General features: G+C 40.8%; 1 protein-coding gene across 2 annotated transcripts in view; it reads right to left on the bottom strand.

Annotated features, from left to right (window-relative positions):
* Window positions 1–25330, bottom strand: part of LOC122398504 (neurogenic locus Notch protein) — a 321286-nt gene that overhangs the window by 249017 nt on the left and 46939 nt on the right. For both annotated transcript variants that reach the window (XM_043398420.1, XM_043398419.1), the window contains exon 2: window positions 25088–25166. In XM_043398420.1, coding sequence (XP_043254355.1) covers window positions 25088–25166 — 79 coding nt within the window. The remainder of the gene's footprint in view (window positions 1–25087; window positions 25167–25330) is intronic.

Raw genomic sequence — 25330 nt, 5'->3', positions numbered from 1 at the left:
GTTGTAATTTAAGCTGGAAGTAATGCTTTTGAAGAGACATTGTGGCGACCAAGGAAACGCGTGCAAGTGCATACAATGGCATGTTTCAAGTTCAAGTTTCACATTGATGCCGCGAATTCTGCGCGCCGGATGCCGACAGTAGGCCCTTAATAAGCGGAAATTCCGACAACCTTGACGCCTACACGATAATAACGAAGAAAACGAGCGACGATGCTAACTAACAAGGGCGTGTGCGAATTGGTCGCTTCTGCACCCTTGCGTGATCGTGCTATCTCTCCTGGCTACTTAACACAGAGCCTGAAACGTTATTTCTGAGACTACCTTGTGATTCATTTACAATTGCTGAAAGATACGGATCCATGCCTATAAACATGTCACGTGGAATGAAAAGATTCAGTATTTTTCATTTAATTGCTTCCTTTACAACCTTGCTCGGTAGATGAATCTAAAAAAGAACTTACATTACATTCTAAATATTACTTAAAAAATGATTCGAGTTTCATTTAATTTCTATCTTATGGTTTATATAGCAACGCAGAAAAGTGCACGTCTGACCTGAAGTAGAATCGATCCACACGAATGGCTGACCAGATACTCGCTTCATTCACTTACCTGAAACAAAAGAAGAAAAGGATTAGAATCTGCTCACGGGTCTAATTTAATTTTCATGGTCATTTAGCTTTTCTTAAAAGGTAATTTAAATACTTTTTAAATATTTAAATATTGAATTTTTAGGGATGGAGGCTTTCGAAGGTAATTATTTTTAATAAGGATGCATTGACCCGTATGTCGGTTATGTACACGGACAATGTTGGACGACAGTGAGATCACTCGCCAAAGAAGAAGTGGTCAAGAGACATTAACAGTCGGTAGCCACGTCGGATCGCCATTACAATGTTTGCTCACGTTTTCGAAGCGCGCACGAGCGGAAAGAATACTCCCTCGCCCTCATCCTCCCCCCTCCCCCCTTCTTTCCGCATTCGTTTCTCAAATATATCAATGATAACCAACAGACCATACCCGAAACATGTCAAATATGGACACTACACTCGACCAACGACAAAGTGCAGGAGGAACCAGCGAAACACGTCTCGTTAAAATTTGGAAATGCCATAAGCGTTTCTCCCTTTAAACCAGCGGCCAGAAAATCCACACAAAAGCGCTATAATTGGAAACGGATATTTGTTTGCATCGATACTCACATTTCGACCCGTATTTAATATATTTCATTTTAATATGGGCGTACATAGTCTCAAAACACAATTTTCTTTTTGTCTGCAATAGTTTCTATTAGTTTCCATATTTTCTGAAGAGGCCAGAATAAATAAAGATTCTTTAAATTCTGATAAGCTGTGGAGTTAGTTTGAGTGGTATAAATTTTTCGTATTTAAAATTGTTTCGAGACAAAGGAAAGTCGGCCAGTGATTAAGTTGGTCGTCTAATTGAAATTTAAAGCGAGGGGGCGAGCCAGAAAAGAGACATTAACGCGGACACTTCACGCAAGTATGCAAAGAGGAAGAAGACTCTGGACAAGTGAGGACCCAAGTGTGATAAGCCAGTACACCTACATATATATCGTGGCTTACAAGACGGGGTGTGTCGATACACTATCTTCATGCATTAATGCATGGAACGCCAGTTGACGATACGGCTGTCCTCCTCGCTCGCAGCATCGAGGACGCAGGAAACCCACTATAATACGTTCTTGGTAGCAACGGTGGCGTAAATCGATCGAATCTGTCGATAGATACCTGCCTAATCAGGTATCTGTCAATGGGGATAGATAAATGAACGCCAGCCGGACGGCTGATAGTCGTTTTCTCCGCGCACAGCATCCACCGATACAAAATTTATTCCTGCACTTGCGTACTTGACGTCGCATTCTTTCATCCTTCGACCCTTCTGTCATAAGATTATCATTAAAACAGTGGTGCACAAGCTTTTCTTGCTACTGCATCGAACGGAACAAATTAATATTCTCTGCTGAACGTGTTTCAGTTTAACATAATATTAAATTACATTGGAATTAAATTTTTAATCGATCTTCTTCTTCGATCAACTCTTGTCACGTGAATTAAATATAGGAGGATTTTATGAAGAGTACACGATGTGGCAAAATAAATTTTGTAAAACATTTTATTGATTTTCAAATGGTACTATATCGAATGAAACAAAATAATATTCTATTAGAAATAAATGTTTAATACATTTTCTTCTTCGATCTATTCTACGAAGAAACGAGACTGAAACATTTTATCAAGTGAATTAGATACAGGAGAATTTTGTACGCGGTATTTTATAACGAATATACAATGTGGCAAAATAAATTTTGTAAAACATTTTATTAATTTTCAAATGGTGCTATATCAAATGAAACAAAATAATATTCTCTGCTGAAATATTTCGATTTAACGTAATATTAAATTGCATTAGAAATGAGTTTTTAATGAATTTTCTTCGATCGACAATTTGCTCCAGAAAGAAATGAAAATATTTATCAGTAGAATTAAATATAGGAGAATTTATACATAGTGTTTTATGAAGAGTACACAATGTGGCAAAATAAAATTTTGTAAAACATTTTCTTGATTTTCAAATGGTGATCAAATGAAACAAAATAATATTCTCTGCTGAAATATTTCAATTTAACGTGATATTAAATTCTATTAGAAATAAGTTTTTAATGAATTTTCTTCGATTTATTCCGCGAAGAAACGAGACTGAAATATTTTATCAAGTGAATTAGATATAGGAGAATTTTGTACGCGGTGTTTTATAAAGAATATACAATGTGACAAAAAATTTTCTATTTAGTATTTCAAAGAGAACCCATTTGCGATTGAGATGGGAAAAGGCTTAACCGTACGAAGATTCCCGCGCAAGAAACACGTCAGGGCGAGGAGGAACATGTGACCGCGACTTTCCAGAAGCTGGTAGAAAGGTACGAGGATGGTTAGAGGTCATCAGCATCGCAACACCATCGTGTTTCTGACCTCGTTGACTGAGCACGCTAGATGACTCGGCAAACAGAAGAACATACAATTCTGGTGTAAGGCTGCGATGTTTTGGCGCGATGGCGTTCCACGCAACTTTACACTTGGATTAAACGTCAGATTCTCCTATCAACGCAACTTTTATTACCACAAATTAGTGTCCAAAATCCGAAATATAAAATAGATCACAGATAGAATGCTCGATTTAATTTTAAATTGAAATCAGTCGAAATTTTATTCAAACGATATGGCTATTTATTTGATTGAAAAGTTAAAATTTTATTTCACGAATAATAGATTCTGTTCATAGTTCGATCATGCAGAACTATATTTTCGCATTTTCTAGCTAAAATGCTACCAAAAATCGACAAAATTTTATTTAACGTGTAATATATCTACTTATTTAATTGAACAGTTAAAATTTAACGAATAATAGATTCTGTTCATCTATCCCTGATCGTGGTTTGACCCAGTAGGACCATGTTTTCGAATAGATGAAGAAACACATACGAATTGAGACATGAAAATATTGTTTGAATACGTTAAAATAAAATAAACAAATTTTTACAAAAAATATGAAATAAAACCCGGTATTTTTCTGACGCATCGAGATTAATTACCGTGTGTGACTAAGCAACTATAAAGCGACAAAAAATGTGTGTAGCTTTAAACGAGAGCATCGAATCAAAAGCAATCAGCGAGCCTCAATTTCCTACCCAATAACACAGCGACTGCGAGATTGAGGTAATGGAACGAGGAACCTGAAAGATCCCAAGCGCGATGCCCGCTCGCAAGCTTAATTAAGAAAATTATTTGACGTCGGCAATGTAAACTGCGAGTCACTCGCTTCCGATTCCGTTCCGTTAACCGTTTCTTGCCTCTTCGGCTCGACACCGACATCCCCCCGTCGTTCCTTGCACGCCCTCTATTTTTCCTAGTTAGTATAATTACATATAATAGCACCTTATTCACAGGCGCGAACGTAATAACACTTTAATGAAACCACCTCGCCTTTTTCCATCGTGTATCGCGACTCTCGACCGATTTAACGATCCACATATTTTTCGCGTGTTACCATTTAAGGCGACCTATTAAGAGCTCCACCCTTCTGTCGTTTAATTACTCTCGCCCACAAATGGCATCGCCATCCCTCAGTCCTGACAAAAACACTGAAACAATGAATTTTTTGAGGGGGGAAAAGTTAAAGATTCCATTTTTATTTTTTTTTTGTAAAGAATTAAAAACTCCATTGTATTGAACTTTTAGGTACACGAAGAGAGACCCTTAAACCATACGAAAATATTTTTCTGGTCCATTTTTTATTATCTTTTATTAAATAAGCTAAATGTCTCTTCGATATAGAAATTATTTCTTCGAAATGCTGTAGTTTTTTAAATTTTCGATATTATTTGTTTAAAATAGGCTCAGTATCAGTGGATCCAGTTTTAAGGAAATTTTTCGTTTATTGCGTTCTGATCACTATGATAAATGGACTTAACTACTATTTAATAAAAGATAATAAAAAATGGACTAAAAAAATATTTTTGTTCAGTTTAATAGCCTCTCGAAAGTCCAGTACAGTAGAACTTTTAATTCCTTACGAAAAAAAATAAATAAGGAAACTTTAAATTTCAACGTTGTTCTTAAGGGAATCGTGACTAGAAACTTCAGAAAATTAACTTCTCTTCGACTGTTCGCATCGAAGACAACAAAAGGACGCTTCCACGCCATTTAAATAGCCTTTCCACGCGTGAAAAAGAAAATAGTGGATTACTCGCACAGGTAATAATCGATTCGCGACTCGTACGATGCAACACCTTTGAATACAATCCCGGGGAGGCAGCCGATAGACGCTTTCCAAAGGTGAAACGTGAAAAATCTACTTATAAGGCGTTCGGTGGCCAGAAATAGCGCGACAGTGCACAAGAGAACGATCGCTGCCACCGATCGTCCCGGTCGACCGACTTTTTCGCAACTCGAGAAGTAGATCACCGTTTAATTGACTCCGGTCGAACCCCGGTGTTCATCGATCGGATTTTCATGTTGCAAACGCCGGACGCTTGATAGATCGGTAATGAGCGCGCTTAGATACGCACACAGGGTCCCGAAAGATTAACGAACGTCGGTCACTTTGAGCCCCAGATCGTAGAAAACGCGATACCAAAACGTGATCCACTTTGATTTAACACTCGCAGATTCCACAGAATTTTTAATATAAAATTGTACGATTATAGAAATCATATTTTCTGCAATTTTTAATTTGGACGCTTTTTAACGAAAGACTAAGGAATGTTTTATTATACGAAGATAGTTAATCTATAGATATCATATCTAATGCTTTGTTTCTCATGTTGCATAGAATTTTTAATATAACATTGTACGATTATAGAAATCATGTTTTCTACAATTTTTAATTTGAACATTTTTTAACGAAAGATTAAAAGATGTTTCCTCATAATAAAATAGCTGATCTATAAATATCATATCTAATACTGTGTCTCTCATGTTGCACAGAATTGTTAATATAAAATTGTGCGATTATAGAAATCATATTTTCTACAATTTTTAATTTGAACAGTTTTTAACGAAAGACTGAGGGATGTTTTATTATAAAAAGATAGTTGATCTATAAATATCATATCTAATACTGTGTTTCCCAGGTTGCATAGAATTTTTAATATATTAATATTAATTTGAACGTTTTTTAACGAAAGAATTGAATTTTTAATATAAAATTTTGCGATTATAGAAATCATGTTTTCTACAATTTTAAATTTGAGCGTTTTTTAACGAAAGATTAAGAGATGTTTTCTCATAATAAAATAGCTGATCTATAAATATCATATCTAATATCGTATTTCTGAAGTTGCACTTAGACTTCCATGAAAGAAAACTTTCGAAAGAATGTACATACGTACGACCAACAAGTGCTGCTTTGAAGACGCTACCTTGAAAACGCTCGCAGCTGGCAACGGGCAATTTCTAAACATAAATCTAATTTCCTGTATTATTATAAGATACCGTAGCAGGCTCCCCATTCAGCGTTAGATTTACGGGTCTGCTTCTAACGGTTTGTCCCCGGAATTTATCGCGAAACGCACGACATCGTAAAATGAGCAGCAACGAGCCCCCCGAACGAGCCCGCCTGTTATCCTTCAATATCGCGTTGAAATCTCTATCGCGGCGCGCGGCAAAAAGCAAAAAGAAACACCGCTCGCGAGGGAGAGATACACGCCGTTCTCTTTCGACGAAACGGCCACGGCCGTCCCCGTTAATCGCGCGGATTTACAGAGAGTGCCATTTCGACGGACAGTTCACTCTACATATTCGCGATTTAACAACGTCTAGCTAATGTCCGGCCAAGTTTCTCAAACTTTCACCGGCTCGCCCAGTGGCTCGATTATCGATAAGAACACGCAGCTAAGAATAATCGTGACTACGGTGAACAGATATCGGGGCTTCAGCATGGGTTTTGCGAACCAACCATGCGCGAAGTGACATCGAGCGCGATTAAACGACGAGTGTTTCGCCTAACGAGAAAGGAACCAGTCGCGTTGGAAGGTTCAAACATCTTTAGAACACTGTATATATTGATATATTGATAAAATTGGTAATTTAATAGGAAATAAACAAATTTGTCGGTTCAGGATTTTTCCTAAATTTTAATTAAATAGATATCGTATTGAAGCTCGAAGTTTGAAATCCACACTGGTGTAATGATTGAGGATACCATTTATAATTTAATAGAAAACGAACAAAATTTGCCAGTTCATGGGATTTCTCAAATTTTAAAATCAATGATTCATACAAATTTGAAATAAACAGATATTATGTCGAAGCTCAAAGTTTGGAATCCATACTGGCTTACAAAAATATTCTGGATTGCATGAATACTTTTGTTAACAACAATCTCCAGGCTTATTAGTGGATCAACAATTTAAAAATGCCAACGTTTTAATAAAAAGTGATGAACTAGATTTTAATAGAAAATCAAAGAAGTTTTGTATCAACGATATAATAGCTTTGTCAAAGGAAATGGACTTGTCAAACGAGACCGTTTTTTCATAAAATTCCATTATATATTTAAAATATTGCATTAAGTTGTACTACAAAATTGATTTGAAGAGGTTTTGGAAGAAATTCTGGTCTGAGAATTTATCGAACTCAAACGAGTAATTTTAATAGTATTTTAATTAATTTTCAGTCGCCAGGATTGAATTTTATTTACGAATAAAAAAATTTTAGATTAATTTGTAAATTAACATCGTTTCGATTTAAGCACGATGAAACAGAAGTGGACGAGAGGCGCAGGTATCGTGATTGCAAAACCAAATAGACTCGCCAAGAATGATTAGGCTAGATGAGACCTAGAAATGACGATAAATGGTATTATTTCTTGCGCGGAGATGTTTCTCTCAACCTATGAACTCGCTTAACTGGCAAAACCACTGATGCGAGGATCTAACGCAACAACCGGAAACGCGAAAAAACCACGATCGCGTGAGAGGAATGATAAACTCCGTTCGTTGCATTCTAAAATAAAAATACCCTGCAAAAAAGTAAACAATTTGTTAACCTCTTTTTCACGCTCGAAAAACTCCAATAACCGTTTTACGATAGTGTAATTTTTATGAAACGTAATGAAATTAGATTAGAATCATCTTCGATATCTGTAAATACTATAATTGTATTTAGTTTCTCGAAAAAATTATTCAAATCGTATTATATTAATTCGTAACAAAACTATGAAATTATTCAGTAATTTTACAAATATCTACACGATCTATTATATTATATAAAATATTTTTAAAAAGTTTAGTCTAAACCAATAATTTAACAGTATAAATAAATTGAATATTCAAACCATTTCAAATTCTATGATGTTGGGAAAATTTGTTCAAAAATTAATTAATTTTACAAACATCTACACGATCTAATTAAATCTATTAGAATTTAACGCGAGAAATAATATATTATGTAAAATATTTTTTAAAAGTTTAGTCTATCTTCTATTATTTAGCAATATCTTACGAATGTATTACCAATAATTTAACAATATAAATAAATTGAATATTTGAACCATCTCGAATTCTATGTATTGGAGAAACGTGTTCAAAATTTATTCACAATATTTATTAAAAAATAAATTTTTTCAATTGACGAGCAAATAGTTTTAACGAAATAAATTGTCCCCTAACAATTGAAACAAGCGCCATTCGATGGGAAAATTTGAAAAGGCGACTACTGAATTAGCGATCGTCGTGAACAACTTAATCCATGAAATACGATAATCTGCAAAATCCGTCATATCGCGTGAAGAGACCAGGATTCACAGCTTGATAGAGCGACTGATATATTCCACCGTATAATAAGGGACAAAGGTTCGAGTGTAGATACTTCTGGATAGATACTCTAATCGCCGGGAGGATTAATGGTGCACGCGACGCTAGTTTTTCAGGTGACTTCGTGCAAGAGCCATTATAAAAGCGTGAGAAGGGTGAGTTGATACAGGTAGCCCTCGGACTAAGGGTTCGCGCTAATTACGTCATTATGCGGAACAGGGTGGATGGCTCTAACGAACCTGCAGCTCCGGACGTGCTCGTCCTATGAATAGTGATGAGTATATACCCAACCACCAATCACGAGGTATTGTAATACAGACTCTGCCCGGTACCTGATTTTGCATAGTAATTAAAAATTCTAAAAGATGCGCCCTTTAAAGCGCTACGTTACCTCCTTCGTATTTTTCACCGTATCCTTCGGATTCCTTCCGGTGCAGGTTCACCTACCTACGGAAGACGAGGCACACGAGCGAGAGTGAATACGTGATTGAAATTCTAAATACGTTCCTGCACAGGCGTCTCGTAAAATCAATTACCAATAATGAACGATAGATTTCGGAGAAGATTCACCGAGGAAACGTGAAACACACGTCTCTCGTTCATTTCAACGACCTTCGTTGCTCGAGGATTCCCTACGCTTCATGGACTAATTTAACAAGTATTGGGAGTTTCTCGACGATTTTAAATGTTAGATCGTCCCATATGTTCGTTCGATATTCTGAAATTGACGAGGATGAAATTTGTAATTTAATTGACGATAAACAAAAGCTGTCAGTTCAGGGAATTTCTTAAATTTTAAAATCTACAGATAGTGTGTCAAAACACGAAGTTTGGAATTCACGATAATCTACAAGCTTATTAATGGGTACACAATTTTAAAGTGTCAATCTTTTTAGTGAAAGTTTTGTATCAACTACACAATAGCTTTGTCAAAGGAAAGGGTGGTTTTCCATAAAATTCCATTATACGTTTAAAATCAGAAATCTAGGGAATAAATAATTTTAAAATTTGAGGGGAAAACTATGAATGTAACATAAACTATATTGAATTGTATATTATTACAGCAGTATTATCTTTTGGTATTTCTCAGTTCAGACCGTGTTTTGACGTTTCTGACTGAAAAGTGATAGAAAAAATGTCGCTAAAATCTTTGTCAAATTTGGTCCAGCGAGGGATGGAATGGTTTCTACGGTCGGATCTGTATCACTGTTACCAGTTACGATACGCGCAAACATATCATTACCATAATCGTCAGCAACGCGGCATATGGGAGATGGTGAACCGGGGGGTGGAAGGCACGGAGAGTCCCATGGGGCCCCGGAGGCTTAATCGCGATAATGGCCCGGAATCGGCTCGTGACCGCAGAAACGGAAAACGTCTCGATCCGAGACGACGGATCGAATGATCGAACGCTTACGCTTTCGCATCTTGCCACGAATCGGCCGACTATCGGATGCCAATCGTTTGCCAGCCCCGATCTCGCAAGATGCGATTATAATAGAGAAAGGAAAATAGCGATGCACAACCTTTTTTCGAAAAAAATCCCATCGACTCGACCACGACCAACAACACGAAATTATTATGTCTGCGGACTAACGCAAACACTATTAAATAAAAAAGGAATATTTTATTTTTATAGACGTGAAATAAACGTTTTATCTTATTTACAAGCATCGAAATTATTACGTTCGCAGACTAGCACAAACGCAATTAAATGAAAAAGGAATATTTCATTGCTGATTTCGAGACGTGAAATAAATGACTGATCTTATTTACAAACATCGAGGATATTGGTTAAAGCATAACGGAAATATGTAAATCGTAAGACACTAATGCATCCTGCAATTTTATTAACGCGATTCAGAAATGAGCAACTTAATGAAACCTGTTGTTGAGGTGCAAGAGGGATCAATGCACGAGTGAATGTGTTCTGAAATAAATTGCAAAGTATCTTAATAAAGTGGCACGAGTTCAGGAATCTGGTTTGAGAACGCGTTAAAGAGCAACAAATTCAAAACAGTACAAGATATGCTAACGAAGTCTGCAATTTTATCGATTATCTTGTTCGAAAATACTGGGCAAAAAGCAACTTACTGAAACGGATAACCACGATCAGGTTGTAAATGCATTTTTATAGATTCGAATTCCAAGGATATTAGTGTGGCACTCCCTACGCGTTAAAGCGTAACAAAAATCAATGTATTCATATATTTGAGAGGAATATTAATTAATTCTGAAAATTTATGAACTCGAGTGGCGAGAAATAAATTAGAAAGCAACATGGTAGAATATATTTTTCGAAAGATACAAGAGAGTTAATGAGTTAAATAACAACAATGATCAATTACGCACTCGCGAGGGTATTCTCGTGTAACAGCGATAAGATAAAAAGTTTTCTTTTTTATTTCTTTCGTAAGGAATTAAAAGTTCCATTGTACTAGTCTACAGCACAAAAACAAAATTTAATATAGACTAAAAAAATATTTTCTTATAATTTAAGGGTCTCCATTCGTGTGTTCAAAAGTCTAATACAATAGGACTTGTTTTCTCTGAATTCTTTACCGAAAAAAATGAAAAATCTTTAAATTTTAAGTCACACGAGAATCCTCCCTCGAAGAGCTCGATCATAAATTCGGGGATGTTTAGGAACCGCGTTGAAAAATAAATCGCGAGACATTAATGGAGTTTTCATGAACGATGCGGGCAGGTTGCGAGCGTTTAAAATATCGCAAGTCGGTCAGACATCGGTATCGTTACGAGAACGAACCAGAAAACAATAATTAAAGGTTGAAAAGGTAAAAAATAAGATTCGTATATAGGACTGGTACGCTGCGCGTTCAAACACACAGAGACCTGGACCGTCTCGGGAACGATACGGTAGGAGAAGAAGAGAAGCAAGAGGAAGAAGAGGAGACCCTCCGGTTCTTTAATAACACGGCGGGGCCGCAGGTTCTTCTTCAGGTATGCGAGACAGAGCCCGAGGCAACCACACCGCGCAGAGTCTCGAAAACCTGGTTCTTTCGCAACCGTACACGCCATAACGCCACGGATCTCGATGCACTATAGTCGATACCTTTCAGAGTCTATGCACCGACACATTCCTGAACGCTTATGTGTCTCGATACGCGTTTCGTATTCGTGTTCGCGAAGAAAACGAAACATCTAGGGTTGAAACTTATTACGGTACGATTTATGGAAAGATGGCGACGAAACATAGACGCGAAACAGAAAAAAAAACAACGCGGAGTCAATTGTACGCGACGGGGAAAGGGAATAGGAAAATGGGACGAGTCGGTCACGAAAGATGAATGAAACTGGCGGAACTTCGTTATGCTATGCAAATTTGCAATTCCGATGCTCCTGCTGCACGAATATTCTCTCTTTTTTGAGACTGAAAAAACGATCCTCGGTCGAAGATTTGCATCTGTTTCGGTCGGTGCTCGAAGCAATTTGATCGTTTCTTTTCGTCGACGCCATCAAGCTCGCGCGAGTAACACCGCGAGACAGTATTTAATCGCGGATACGAGATTGTTCGGTTTAATTTGCCCGGACCCACCGATACGAACTAGTTCCATTTTCAACGTTGCTCGCCGAGCCGGGAGTAAATTAATTTGCAGCGAGGCTCGTCCGTACATGGCAGTGCCACGTTGTCCACGGCCAAGAAAATGATAACCTCGTGTAATTACCGCGCAGATATGGTGTGAGACTCTGCCGCTCGTTATCAATGATTTAATGCACGCGGAATGAAACAATGTGCAATAAAACAGCGTCCAGGGAACGCTGTCCATTAATTTGTACCTACCGAGAGACCGCTGCAAATGAATAGCAGTACGAACGAGGCTAGGTGTTGCTCTTACGGGAGAAATTGAAGTTAAGAAGAAGAAGAACGCGGTTCGAGGACAGGCTGCATTCTACGTGTATATAGTCATGCAGCTGGAGAAAATCTGGTCCCGACCAGGGGCGGAATAACAAATGGACTGCTTGGACCCTCCTCGTCTACGATCCTCGAGAGTCCAGGATGCATACTAATCGTTTCACGAACTACCCGAGGGCTAGCAACTATCGACACTATGAGACGATTTCATCGTTTGTTTCATTTAACACGTTCACTGTCTATGATCCGTATATGGGTCATATCACCACGCTATTGGATACGCCGCCGAGAGACCGGACAGTGAACGCGTTAATGGGTTCTTCTTGTATCGTTTTATCGATCGTTTCGCTGCTTCGAGGTCCGAAATATCGCTGGTTGGATCGAAGTTTGCAGACGAAATTCGATTCCGCACGCCACTTATGCGAACACGTCATGGCTGTGGTAGGCCACTCAGCGATTCGTGCAATCGAGATTTTTCTATTTTGAGACGACTAACCCAAACCTGGCACGCGATGGGACCCCATTTCGGACGACCATTATGCGTTTTATCGAGTAACACGGTATTCACAGATGTATTTACACGGGATCGTAGAACGAAGACTATAATGATAGCCGCGTCTGGCCCGGACGAATTCTTCCACACTAGTTTAGGAAGATATTTCACGGTTCTTCCAACGTTCCTCCAAAACGGGCTCTTCAACTCTGGTTAGGTCTGGGTTACTATTTGCATCACTGCTCAAAAATATTCGTGATCGTTCGTATACAGGGTGTTATCGAACTGGTTGTACGAGCCTGAAAGGGGGTGAATCTAAATGAAAAAATAAATCCAAAATGTGGAGTGACATTTTTTCATACGGAATTTCATTTTCGAAAAAATCGATGTTAATGATTTGAATGGGTTTTGAAAATGTAAATAATAAAATTCGTATATGGGACTCTATTTTACTCTATATGTACTATATGAAATGGGCTGTTCGATCTATCTGAGTTAGGTCTAGGTTACTGTTTGCATTACTGCTAAAATTTTCTGTATCTTTCCATGTGTATTAAAAATAAGCAACGGTCAATAATACCGTGGAGAAGAATAATGGTTAACAGGGAAGCTGTAAGAAGCGACCAGCCACGAGAGGAAACGGGAGACACGCTATCAAATAGACAAAAGCAACAGGATACGGGATCAGGATTGTTGGCAAGATCGAAAAGAACGAGAAAGAGGGAACACGGAGGTTCGTCCCTAATCATGGGAGGTGCGGGAGAAGGACGCTTAACATGCAGACCGTAGCTGGAGGCGTTAGTGCCGTATAATCTGCGTTCCTTCGGTCTTAAACACCACCGTGGCACACGGTGCTCTTGTGCCATACGCGAGGAACACCACCACACGGTGCACACGAGCACGGAAAGGTGGTAGTTCGATGAGCGCCTATGTTGGCATACATAGGAACCGGTGATCCCTAGTCCGGAGGTCCTTGTCGAAGCGTTTGCCACTATAAGCTAGCTATAAGTAGGGATGGGATCAAATCAAACACGTAACCACAAATCTCAAACAAAATCCAAGATTCGCTACTTCAAATAAAAAAATTTGGCCTGAAAATTCCTGCAATGATCGACCACGGTCGATTTTAACATACAGTCGACTCTTAGGCGCTTTTCGTAGTCAAAGGGTTAAGATTACCAATGAAGAGTCCCTTCCATTTTTGTTTCCCCAAGTATTTATAGAAGAATATATATGTGTATTTTCTTTTACACCTTGAAAACTTTTTGACAAAAGGGAGGTGTATTACTGTTTTTGATAATCAGTAATTGAACTATCTTGTTTACCATGGAATTTAGTTATATCTATCTGTTTCTCGAGATGTGTACAGGGTAGAAATCAGGGTTTGGGACCAGTTTGCGGGGTGTTTGAACCCATCGCTATAAGGTACGAGAGCCCTACTGGATCTACACGCGCAGCTGGGCGGAGGGCATCTTCCTCCTGCCGGCGGTGTCAGGATATTACCGACGGAGAAAAGGAGGCTCAGAGATCGAGAGTGAACGAGAGAAAGGAGCCACGGGAGGCTGCAATTACATCGCAGGTGGCTGCGGATCGCAAGGACTTTCGGACTACCTAACTGGAGCATCAAGAAGAAACACGTGGTGATTAGCCAGGGATCCGGAGGAGCGCGTTTGCCCGATAGAGGCCTCGTCCTCGCCGAGAAAATCGGCATTCTTTATCGACCGCCGGTAATTATTACCCGTCGAGCGTCGCCTGCAACCGATTCCCGATGTCCCGATCCTTGAGACCCGGTTACCAAACTGGTTTTCAGGCTACGCGTACAGAAGCAACGTAGCTCAAAATTTTCGATTTAGAAGAATAATCCGATCGCGGATCGTGTTACGATTCCCGCCACACCTCGATCCGACCGTACGCCGCTTTTATTAGCATACTTTTCTCACACACAAAGCGCACTTAAAGAATCACTGATTTACCAGATACTCCATTTCACTTTCCCAGTACCTCAAGGTGTACCACATTACGAGTCACGCGTAATTTACTGTTTCCTTGATTAATTTTTTGTAACCGATCGTTCGGCTAAGAGCTTCGTGCACGCCGGAGAATGCAAATCCTTGCAGGGAATAAATGTACCAACCCCCGGATCGCGCATTTTTAACGTCCGTCCACGGCTCGCGAAGGATACGCACGGAAACGGTTTCGCGCACGCTGGGACATTGCTTACCCGTATTCCTTAATCGTTCGTTCGGGTCGAGCGAGTGATTAGTCACAGTGCTCGGGCTTCTTAATCTTCGATTGCGTTGTGTCTAAGGAGCCCCGATCCAACGAGATACCGGCGCATCGGTATATCTTGCCGCGAGCCATTAATACCGTGCGTGTATGTGCAACGATGACGGGAATAAAATTCGCGTGGCTCGCCGGAAAGGAGAGGCACTAGTTCAGTGGTTCTTAACTCCTCGAAACGCGGTTCAAAATACAGTTAGGCCGAACGGAATCGCGAACGTTGCAATTTTGGCACGCGATAAGAATTGGCAAGACACAAAATCATGCCAAAAATAAATAACAAAAATTATTGAAGAAGATTTGGACCAAAATATAACTGTGGATCTCATCCTTTATTGCTCAAAATTCTCTTCCGCCAGAACGCGTTTTAATGTTAATTTCATTGACGATTTAAAAATGGAACTTCCTTAGTTCGAATTTTGGCACGCGATAAGAATTCACTAGGCAAGGTATAAAATTATGTAAAAAATATAAATAGCAAAAATTATTGAAGAAGATTTGGACCAAAGTTTCACTCATACCTGATAAAAAAAAAAATGTATATCTCATCCTTTATTGTTACAAATACTTTTCTGACGTAACACATTTTAATATTAACCCTCTGCACTCCAAGAACTAATTTTAACGAAAGTAACTGGCTATTTAAATGCAATTTTGTGATGCCATTTTGAAGAATATTAAACTTGCCCTTTTTCCCCAGAGAAATTTATAAATCTTTGTAATTTAAAATTTCTTCATTTGTTTCCTTAATTAGGTTTAAGTTACTATAGATAAATCTTAAATCTAGTTGTAACACATATTATGTATATCGCCGTAGCGACGCCATTGGAGTGCAAAGGGTTAAAATTATCTTCGTTGAGGATTTAAAAAATGAAAAAAAAGATAAGTAAAACTAACTGTAGATATCCTTATCCTTTATTGCTACAAATTCTCTTCCTACAGAACGCGTATTAATATTAATATTGTCTCCGTTTAAGAAATGAACTTCCTCGAAAACTGTAACACAGCTACCAGCAACTGTAATCGATTTTTTCCCCCCTCGCCGAACTGTTCCGCGTTGCTTCACGGCACGTTGGTTAAGAATCACTGTGCTAGTTATTTTTCGTGTTCGGGTCGGCTGCACACGCGCGAACCGCTCGTAATTAAGAGCCGATCTTTCTCCCGCCCGCGATCTCTTTTCCACCGGGTGCGTGGAACGGTTCGTGTACGCTCGAAAACCGTTCGCGTACGCGCGGAAAGACGTTGCACGGCTAAGGTAAAAAGCTTGTAAATACACGCGGACCACGTGTACGAAGACGTGTAACGGACGTTTTAAGATGTAGGGCGTGCAGATTTATAAAACGCCGGGGACCCCGGCTACCGGCGGGACCGAGCGACGAACAGAGAAAGCGGGTGTGACTACAAGCATACAGGGAAGAAATTTATCGCAGGGTAAACGATGCTTTCTTCGTAACCGCGATCATGTTCGAGCTAAAGATATCGCTAAACGCCGCGCGCAACGGTACTTTAAATGCCTGAATCGTTTAACCCGGAGATTTTAATTACCCGTGTGCGTTCCGTGTCTCCGGTTCTAGAACAAGCTCGATCCCATCTTTTCCCATATTTTGCCGATCGCGATACGAGACACGGTTGAGAATGAAATTTATATCGTTGGAATATCGAAATTTATCGCTCTGCACTCCGAGAGTCTTTATTATCAATTGCAATTTTGTGTCTCCTCGCTAAAACGTATGAATATAATTTAAATTTTATTCATGTATTTCCTAAATTCCACCTGAGGTAACAGAAATGAAACTTGAATCGAGCCATGGTACGTATTACGTTATATTATTGCGAAGATTCCAAAACTGGTTATGGAAGGAGTCTCGTGTAACAGCGTTAAAATTTAAAGTTTCCTTTTAAAAAGTTCTATTGTACTAGACTTTCAGGAACAAGAAAAGGGGCCCTTAAACTATACGAAAATATTTTTTAGTAAAGATAATAAAAAATGGACCAAAAAAGTCTCTCTTCCCTAAAAGTCTAGTACAATAGAATGTTTAATTAAAAAATAAAACAGAACACTTTAAATTTTGAACGCTGTTGGCTATGGTTACCACAAAACCCAGATTCATATTCAATCGAAAAAAATAAATTACAATTCTTCCACTATTTTAATTATTCATTTATGAAAAAGAATGAAAGAATTTATCAGTAGAAAATCTGTTTCTTCTCGAGAGTTGGATTTTTCTAACCGTAAGGAGACAAACCGTGGAAACTAAAGAAAATATCGTAATTCGTATGCGCGATGTTTCCCGGAGTGTGAACGACCATATCCATACGCTGACTTTGGACAAGTTAAGTAAGTCACGTTTCGGTCGACCCGACAGAATCGGTTATTCGACTCGGTTCGAATCGAGCCGGAGGTTGTACCGTCCAGGAAGACGGTTCGAAGGTAAAAATCCAAGGGAGGATTACGCTCGCCTGTTCGAATCGTTAGGCGTCCGTTTCTAATTGGCGCTAAATAATGATTTTTTCCCTCGCGAGGCCCGCCAATTCTACTGTCCACGAGTATTCTTCGAACAGACCCATTACTGTACGACAATATTCGCACTGGCAATCAGCACGTCGGTGCGAGAGCACAACGGTCCCGTTTGCAGGGCCTTCATTATGCGCCGCGTCGACGACGTCGTCGACGTCTTCTCCGGGACCACTAACGAGGAGAAGACGCGTCTCTGACCGAGACAGTAACGTGTACGGGACGTGTTCCTTGCGACACTCTGCCAGACACCACCACCTATCGTCGACTAAATAACAACTGGTAATAAACGAATCGTCTAGACTCCACGATCTAAGCTCTACACCCACGCGTTCGACAACGAAAACGACAAAATCGATTTTTTTAAATTAAAATAAGGCTTGAATTGTACTTTGATCGGTTTTGAAACTAATAAATTATTTCTAGAAAAATGTGAAATAAAAAGGTTTGAGAAAGCCTCCAGACGTTAACTGTGTATACTAAAAATGTGATAAGTATATATTTTATTGAAATTTTCAGTTGTATGTGGATAATGTTAGAATTTTTTAGGAGAAAGTACACACTAAAACTGGAATACTCGTTTGCAGTCGGTAATGTGTTAACAGGAAAGATCAATCACTTGGTAACAAGATTAATAAATAAAATACGAAGGGGCATGAAACGAGGATGACAAACAACGAGAAAGGTATATTTGTTTTGTACGCACATAATATGTCCGATGTTTGGATTCAATAATCGAAATGGATCGATACGGACCCGAGGCAATAAACGGGACGAGTCGAATCGTATGAAAGCATCGTAAAGCCGGAACCCGTCTGCGCAAACAGATGACTGATTGTCCGCAAAATAGCTGTACCTTCCGGCGGAACTAATGCTTCCGTGAATCCGAGCCGTGATCGTTTAATTGCTTGTTGCGCTAAACCAAACAAGGCCTCCGGGGCTTCTGCGATTCGCCACGAGGGAATGAGTCGGAGAGAAGCTGCGGAGGCCTATCGGTTTATTGAGCTCTTCTGGCTCTCGTTACCCTTCGGTGGAAATAGTTGCGGGCCGCCATAAGCTCGCCTTCTCACGAGAACGAGTCAAACCTTCTCGTAGGTATTCGCAAATAACACGTTCCGCAGGGCCTCGAAGGTTCTGCAAACATTGGCGCGTACCGCTCTCTTATTCTCTTCCGTACTCCTGCGTTTCCTTTAAATCTGCCCTTGTCAAAAACAATTCCTTGCTTTGGAAACTTTCTTGGAAAATAAAATATGTTGTTGGATTCAATTATCATATAATAACAGAGAGCAAACAATGCAATAAGCACTTTCATAAAGTTTCATTTAATTTTACGCAGTCGATCACTACCGATCGGTAAAGTGTTAAAATAAATTCTAAATTTCGCGCGGCCACCGACGATAAGAGCAACGACGAAGCCAGTGGCGTCCATAAAGTGGCGCGGCGCGTTCAATCGGGACCGATGTTGCATCGCATCGGCGGCATCCGCTGACAAACAGGTCGAAGATAATTAGAGCAGCTTATTGCTAGGCGAAAGAAGTGGAAGGAGAAGGTGAGCGTTTGCGGCCGGGAGGGAGCCCCGGCCACCGTCGGAGACAAGTGGTGGAAACGAATATTGTTCGCGGACGAGGTGTACGGAGAAAGAACGTGGCGGAGAGAAAGAACGGCAGACGTCCGCACTTGAATCTATGCGGATGTCTGGAGGGGAGGGTAAAAGACAGGGAGAGGGAGACGAACCGAAACGAGGAACAAAGTCGGAGAACAACCCGACGCGGGAGACGGAGGCTACGTGCGCGGAGAAGGGACGAAGAGGGCATCACGTCGACGTACGGCTGAAAAGAGAGAGGAGTGGAAGTGCAAGAGAACCGATTACCCGCGGCGGGAGCCGAGGGGTCCACGAGGGGCCAGGATACTCGGCGCATGCGCGGCAGGCGTGGGAAAGCGCGCTCACGTTCAGACGGTGCTCCCCCCCTCTTTCTCTTTCGCTCCGTTCGCCCAGCCCTTCTCCGCTCGTGCCCTCTCGCTTCTTCTTCGCCGTGCATTGCGCGCCCTCTGTCGCTCTTGGGCCCCACTTGTCTCTCTCTTTCTCCCTCGCGAGGCGTCTGGGCGAGGATCGCCGATCACGGCCGACTGCGCACGATCCAAGGCCCCGCGGGCATGAAGTTAGTTATTCGTTCAGGGGTGCTCAATATCTGGGTGATCGGCAATGCAAATAGGGAGAGGATGTCGTTGGCGAAACAGCCCGGTGCGTGCACGTACACACGTCGCGACGATCCGATTGTTCGTTGCGTTTAGCCACGATTCTAAAGTTCCACCGGTGAAATAGACAGACCGAGGTAATTGGGAAGTAAATTAGACCCGATGATGTGTATCGTTCCACCGTTAATGCGCGGCGAATGGAAAAAACCGGCGAGCACACACAGTAGCCGATGAACGTTGGCGATAGCTGGCGTCGTGTAGCCGCGAGTTAAATCGTGCACGCGCAAACGCGAGCGACGGAGATGCCCCTAGAGCGCGCGATCGTCGCAGCGGGGCGTTCGCGAGGAAAAAGGACGGACGAAAAAAGAAGAACGGGTGGGTATTTTGACAGCGCGCGGCAACCTTCGTCATCCTCCGTCGATCGCGTCGCGTTTCCACGGGGCCCTCGTTCTCGCCGGAACAAAGGCCCTCCGCGCGCGTTCTGACTCGGCGATTTATCTTCGCCCACGACGGAATGTATCTCTAATTTCTCGCGCGCGGGCGCTGGCGATTCGATCGAATTTTTCCCGCGCGAATTCAAAGTCCGGACGATAAGGGATAGAGTAGCGGGTACGCGGACACGGTCTATCTAAATCATTCGATGTAACGCGCGTCGGACAGATAACTTCGCAGAACGAACGTAGAACATTTCCCGACGGAACAGATGGCAATGATTGCTGCTAATGGTACCCATCAATTCGCGGCGTGCTCGAGCACTTAGAAGCCGCTGCATGTACACATGGAAGGAACCACGGTAAGATTCGTGACATTGAAATACGACAGAAGTGTGCAATTCTGTTTTAATTTCTCGTGGGAAGGCGTGGAGGAAACTTGACAACTGTGTTCCTTCTATATTTACAAACAAGAATCGGAGAGCCCTTAATTTCTCGTGGGAAACCGACGAGGAACTCGACGACTCGGATTTTTTCAAGATGCAACGCGCGGAAATTACCTAATTCCTGGTTCTTGTCGCGTCCTATACTTAATTTCGAGCGAAATTCTTTCGAGATGCTTCCCCCTTCAACAGCGACGCACATAAATCACAAAGATACGAAATACAATTAGTTTCCTGTCTACGATGTCTCGCTGACCACACCCCTCCGGGACCAGGGCAAAACATCCCGCGAACAATAATTGTAATACGAGTTTGCACGACACGAATATCTTGTCCTTGCATACGAACGACCGCGACCCTTCTGTAGCCGTTCGAGATTTAAGCTACTTTTTCAAAGGAACCGTCAAACCGTGCACGATACAGACGCGCACGCCCGTACAATAGCACCCCGTGACTCGAAGGGGATGCGTGCATGTCGTCATCCATCATCCTGCATATGTTGCCCCGTCCGACGAACCCTTCCGCGTGCGATACAGGTCTACAAGGGCGAAAAAAGTTCCGGGGGTTAACGGTCACAGCTGCACAACGACGGAAAAAAAAGCTTTCTCGATGCTTTCACCGAAAGCTTTCCCTAACCGACTCCGCGGATAGAAAAAAAACCCATTATTTTCGGCACCAAATATAAATATACCAATACTGTCGCGCAACGGAGAGGTACAGAATAGAATTAAAAGAATCGTTTTAATCTGAATTATTACATACTTTGGGAATTGTAATTAGAAACAAGAGAAAATAAAGCTCGACTAGAAATAAGCACTCGATTCAAGTTTCATTCGTGATAACGCAAATTGAATTCAGGAAATCTACGAATAAACTTTAAATTACAGGTAGAAATTTTGATGGAAAAAAAGGATATTTTTCTATTTTTAGAAACCACAAAATTGCATTTGGTAAAGTGCAAAGGGTTAAAGGCTACGAAACGTAGAATCGTATTAGAGATTTTGGAGATTTTAATTTTAAACAATTTTACTAGTCAGTATTATTTTGACAAAAACAGTTCCTACGGATCGATAGTAGGACGAGGGCAAAATACCGAAATGGAGAAACAATATTATTTTTCTGTGCGAGCGAACCCTTCCTCCGTGGAGAGTTGGTTGGATACAAAATCTATACGGGTCACGTGCCGGCACACGTGACCTGTCCACGCGCGATGCATTCGAACGCACGCGTAAGCGCATCCACGCAAACATGTAACTGTGCAAGTGCATATTCGCCGGTCGCAAGTAGATCTATGCCCGCGCAACGCCGCGGGGACGCTCGTGTATCTTTTACGGTACGTATAAATACATAAGTGTACGCGCGCGTACGTGATCGTACGGGGGATGATTTCCGGTCTATTGTGCAGGATCCTTCATCCGTTAGCGGCAGCTTTAACTCACCATATTGTCAAGTGGCACTGGCCAAATTTGTTATTGTATTGGATTATGGTCATTTTATGCGGAGGCTTCGGTGAGCGATGAAATATGTACCCCACGACTGCGGCCAACTATTATCTAGATATTCTTTACGAGCGTTTCAGGATCCTATGAATTTCTAAGTGCAACGAAAAACTCCATTATCCGTACATCCATCATCCGCACTCGTGTAAAAATAAAACATTATTGTTATTGACTGTGATGTCATTTTAATTTAATATTTTATTTGTTATTATCCTGTCTCGAACGAATCAGATTTTAGTTCTTGCAACCGTGTTTATGTAATCGATTTATACCGATCTTCGGACATCTTTATAAATATCTCCTTATATTCTTACTTCATAATAGATAAATTATCTTGGCAATTCATTTGACACTTCATTCCTCTTTCGTGACTGGAGCCTCTACAATGGAGGATTTTTTCGTAATGTCCTTAAAAGCAATCTTTAACGTCCATTTCCTCGTAGACAGCTATAGATTTAACACGCGCATTGAAAAATTAACAGCTTACTGTTATTAGTATCCATCAAATTATACGCACGCGGGATTGCCTCGTGGAAGCTTGTAACGTGAAATTAGAATTTTTCATATTCGCAGGGAGATGAATTAGTCCTCGCGTGAGGCTACTTCGTAGGTGGTGATCGAGAGATAAGAGAATGATCAAAGAGATGAAATAAGAGTAAATGTAAGTAAAAATTCCGAGGTCACCAACGCATCTCGGATGAGCAATTAAAGCTAATATCTTAAAAGTCGATTTCCGTATCGTTCTCGATGCGCGTCAACTAACAATTAGATATTTACAGACACAGGAAGAAAACCTATTATTATACGAAAGATATCTCTTGTTCGGACTAGAAATGCAGATCTCAATTATTACTATTTCCCAACCACTGCAATGGAACTCAATTTCCAAGAGGTACAGGCTTAATAATGGAACAACGGATGATCTTATATGGAATCTTGTTCACACGATACGATTTTTTAACCGATTCGAGTCGCTTGGTTCGCAAGAAAATTTATTCCGTAGCGAGGGAAGGTTTCGAGAAATTGGACGACGATGACAATAACGTTTGTGTTATTTTCTCGGTAAAACGACAAAATCGTGAAAACTGTAAAGGTTCGACGACTTTAAATAAAATACCTGAGCAGGAAACGGTAATAAATTTGTATAGGTTTGAAACAAAATGTAGAAAACGACACGATGCTAAAAAAATTCATAAACAAGACTGATATTCCAGAAATAAAAAAGAAGATATACTTCGATGTTTTCACGGTTGTGTAGTTTACGGTGGTAAGGCTATAAATAATCGTAAAGGACGACGGAAACGTTGGAATATTTCTCCGATCGAGGGAACGTGTTTTTCCACCGGGTACTACCGATTCCCCAAAATTTTTCGAAACCGCCACCATTTGCATAACCGTGGGCAGGGCAAGGAAGAGGGTCACGGTGAATCAACCGGAGGTGTCGAGCTGACTGATACAAAAGTGAAACCTACGAGGGTTCGAGATAAAGGTAATTTAGATGCGTCGCTGGGTCACGACTGGCGACTATTACAGCTATTACCGGATCCCGGCCCATCTCGTTCCATCTCATTCCGTACCATCCCACGCCATTCTGTTGGTATTACGTTCTATCGATGCGAGTCCGAGCGTCATTTCGCGCGATCGAATCGTGCGGTCAATCGCGATCGGAGACACATCGATTCCCCCTCGATAAAAAAAAAAGAAAAAGACAATTATTGGCAAACTGATCCCGCTACGTTAACCTACTTTTACCTTCGAGTTCCGTCTATTGTTTAAATGTAACAGTTGCGAGACGCGAGCGTACAAGGCGATCCCAAACGCAACTCCTTCGTGCGATTATTTTCGAAATTAATTTCAGAGTTAAATGTTTCGGATACTCTTGAGAAACTCAAATTTTTAGAATTGTCGTAATTGCTGTCTGACCTCGAATATCAGAAAAATCGCCTTATACATGCACCAAAGTATCACAGTTATATAAGGTGATTGAACTAACAGTACCCGCGAGAGGAAGAAAAGGTGTTCTTAAAATGGTAGCCAAAAGGCACCTGATAAAGTGTACCAAGTCCTTAAACAGACCGTTCGAAAAACCCACCGACTAACAAAGTGGCATTTTTGCATCGAAGCACAATTACGCTGTGGATTTTATCCTGGCCTCGTTGCGCCGCGATTCGATACAGCGACCGTTGGAAGAAAGCACAAGACTAATTTTCCAATTATCCTTTGGCGCTCACGTATCGATTACGAGGACGTAGAGCCGGTGCAATCCGTTACAACGTGGTCAAACAAGGAGAATGTCCACCGATATTCACATTGAGGGAGTCTTCAACTGCAAACCGCCAAATAATTCGATTTTTTTTTACATTTTCTTAAAGGATATAGTTTTGGAAATACAAGCAATGATGTTTATTATCTGTAAAAGAGCCTCGTTTCTTGTATCGATCTGCGTTAGGGATACTTGCAACGAAATCATTATTAAAGTGGTCTTACACTACCTGCTCTGTACTGCCACCAATTTTGGCTATTTCTCATTGTAAAAATTTGTAAACATCATTGAAAGAGTGACAAATATACATGAAAAACACCAATACAAGAAGTTGTATAGTTTCTTCATAAAAAAATACCAAAAAAAGAAAAAGGGCGTTTTACAGTAGAAGACCCCCTTAAGAAAATCGATTAAATTTGAATGCTCCTAAATGTATCTTTGAATTTTCTTGAATCAACACCGTTTTCCTCGTATTTTCTCCGTTTCTCGTACTTTTCGCGTGGGAGGCGGCGAGGCGTCCGGTTCTCCCGCCTCCGATTTCTTTCTCCTTCCATTAACCCTTTCGATACACAGTGTATTTTGCTTCGCTCTGATCGTCGAGACGACGAACAACGACTGCGTTTGGAGCAACTGAACCCGGTCCGCTCGGCGATCGCGTGACACGCACGTCAAACGATGCCTACGCCGTGAAGCGGCAGAGGCCAGGATACGACAACGCGTAATTGCAATAATGAGAATGATGGAATGTATGCACTCACTTGCAATGCGACTCGCCGCGTGGCGATGACACGCACACTCCTCCGTTTTTGCAGGGACTCGGCGAACACGACACAAAACCTGAAACAGTAAAAGAAACGTAACGGATTAATTACAGGTGAACCGATAAATTAAAGCTTTTTACCGGGCGACCATTCAACGATAACCTCGGCCGTAGTTCTCTCGATCGTCTGCTCCGCGATCGGATGCAAGCATGCCTTGGTTCGCAATTATAGAATAATTAC

Source organism: Colletes gigas, unplaced genomic scaffold (assembly GCF_013123115.1).
Source record: "Colletes gigas isolate AHSC1104 unplaced genomic scaffold, ASM1312311v1 Colletes_gigas_Sc00011, whole genome shotgun sequence".
NCBI classification, from domain to species: domain Eukaryota; kingdom Metazoa; phylum Arthropoda; class Insecta; order Hymenoptera; family Colletidae; genus Colletes; species Colletes gigas.
This window is presented reverse-complemented; position numbering and strand designations above follow the sequence as displayed.